This window comes from Juglans regia, chromosome 11 (genome assembly GCF_001411555.2).
Source record: "Juglans regia cultivar Chandler chromosome 11, Walnut 2.0, whole genome shotgun sequence".
NCBI lineage: Eukaryota > Viridiplantae > Streptophyta > Magnoliopsida > Fagales > Juglandaceae > Juglans > Juglans regia.
In genome coordinates, this window is record NC_049911.1 from 32,143,009 (window position 1) to 32,144,371 (window position 1,363).

Sequence of the window (1,363 nt, forward strand, 5' to 3'; positions counted from 1 at the left end):
ACCTAATGTGAAACCAACCCTCCCCTGTATTCCAACCAACATTGAAAATTCCTCCCCCTTATATACCTCCTCCTCACTTCATTGTTTTTTCCACTCAAAAGAACCCAACTTTCTTCTCAATTCTTCCTAGGTTTGAGTTTACTCCATCTCACTCTCTCTATCTCTCCTCCCATCTCAGAGAATCTCTCACACACACAGCCTCAACTAGTACTGCAGTACCCTGAAATGGCGTCTTTTCTGGAATCTTCAACCTTGGACCTCATCAGACAACATCTTCTTTGTGATTTTACTTCCATGGAGAGCTTCATCTCCAATCTCGATGTTTGTAACTCCAACATCTCCCAAAATCAGCCCATCCAAACTTCGGAACTCAAAAATGGAGGCTCCAACGGTGATATTGAAGTCTCTGCTTACTTGCTGCCAAAGGAAGAACCCGTCACATATCCTTCCAGTTCTTTCAACCAAACAAACTCCGACCTCGAAACAAAGCCTAAACCCTTCCACTCAAATCCCCCCCAAACTTCCAACTTAAGCCACCGCAGACCCTCCATAAATGTCGCAATACCTCCTCCAACTTTCCGACTAAATTCTCAGCCCATGCTGGAAGCTGGATGTAACCCGAACGTTTCGAATCATAGTGAAAGTAAGCACTACAGGGGAGTCCGGAGGCGGCCGTGGGGGAAGTTCGCGGCCGAGATACGTGACCCCAACAGGAAAGGCTCTCGGGTGTGGCTCGGAACGTTCAATACGGCCATAGAAGCAGCAAAAGCTTACGATCGAGCTGCATTCAAGCTGCGTGGAAGCAAAGCTATACTGAATTTTCCACTAGAGTTCACTGCCAATACTCCGGAGAATAATACTGCTGAAGTGAGCGTCGGAAGGAAGAGAACGAGAGAGAGTGAGATTGAGGAAGAGACGAACAGAGTAGTAGAGAGAAAGGAGGTGAAAGAAGAGCCGGTGGAACGTGCTCGGGAAGTAATGGCGGAGAGTGTTTCGGCGGCGGTCCATCCGTTAACGCCGTCGAGTTGGACAGAGGTATGGGATTGTGAGGTTAAGGGGATTTTCAGCGTGCCTCCGTTATCGCCGTTACCTCCACATCCGTCGTTGGGATACTCTCGGCTAATGGTTATATTATAGCGCGCATTGGGGCAGCTAACGCGGGTGGCATCACTGGGAAATAAGGAATATATGTATATATACGTATAACGTATATAGATAAAAGAGCTAGCGATGTTAATCTTAATTTTAGATCTTGCTATCTTTAGTTATATTTTAAAAAGTGTGGGTCGAATTCCTTTATATATATATTTTTTAATTTTTTCTAATCTGCAATGTTGAGTTTGTTTGTTTGTTCATTCATATA

General features: G+C 45.1%; 1 protein-coding gene across 1 annotated transcript; it reads left to right on the top strand.

The window, feature by feature from the left end:
- LOC108998909 (ethylene-responsive transcription factor 5-like) lies at window positions 1-1,363 on the top strand. Its single transcript, XM_018975669.2, has one exon. It carries the CDS (start codon window positions 226-228, stop codon window positions 1,135-1,137), a length of 912 nt encoding a protein of 303 aa, XP_018831214.1. The 5' UTR covers window positions 1-225; the 3' UTR covers window positions 1,138-1,363.

Bases quoted from the DNA above. Each gene is read 5' to 3' on its own strand.
- LOC108998909 (XM_018975669.2), top strand. From the start codon at position 226: ATGGCGTCTTTTCTGGAATCTTCAACCTTGGACCTCATCAGACAACAT.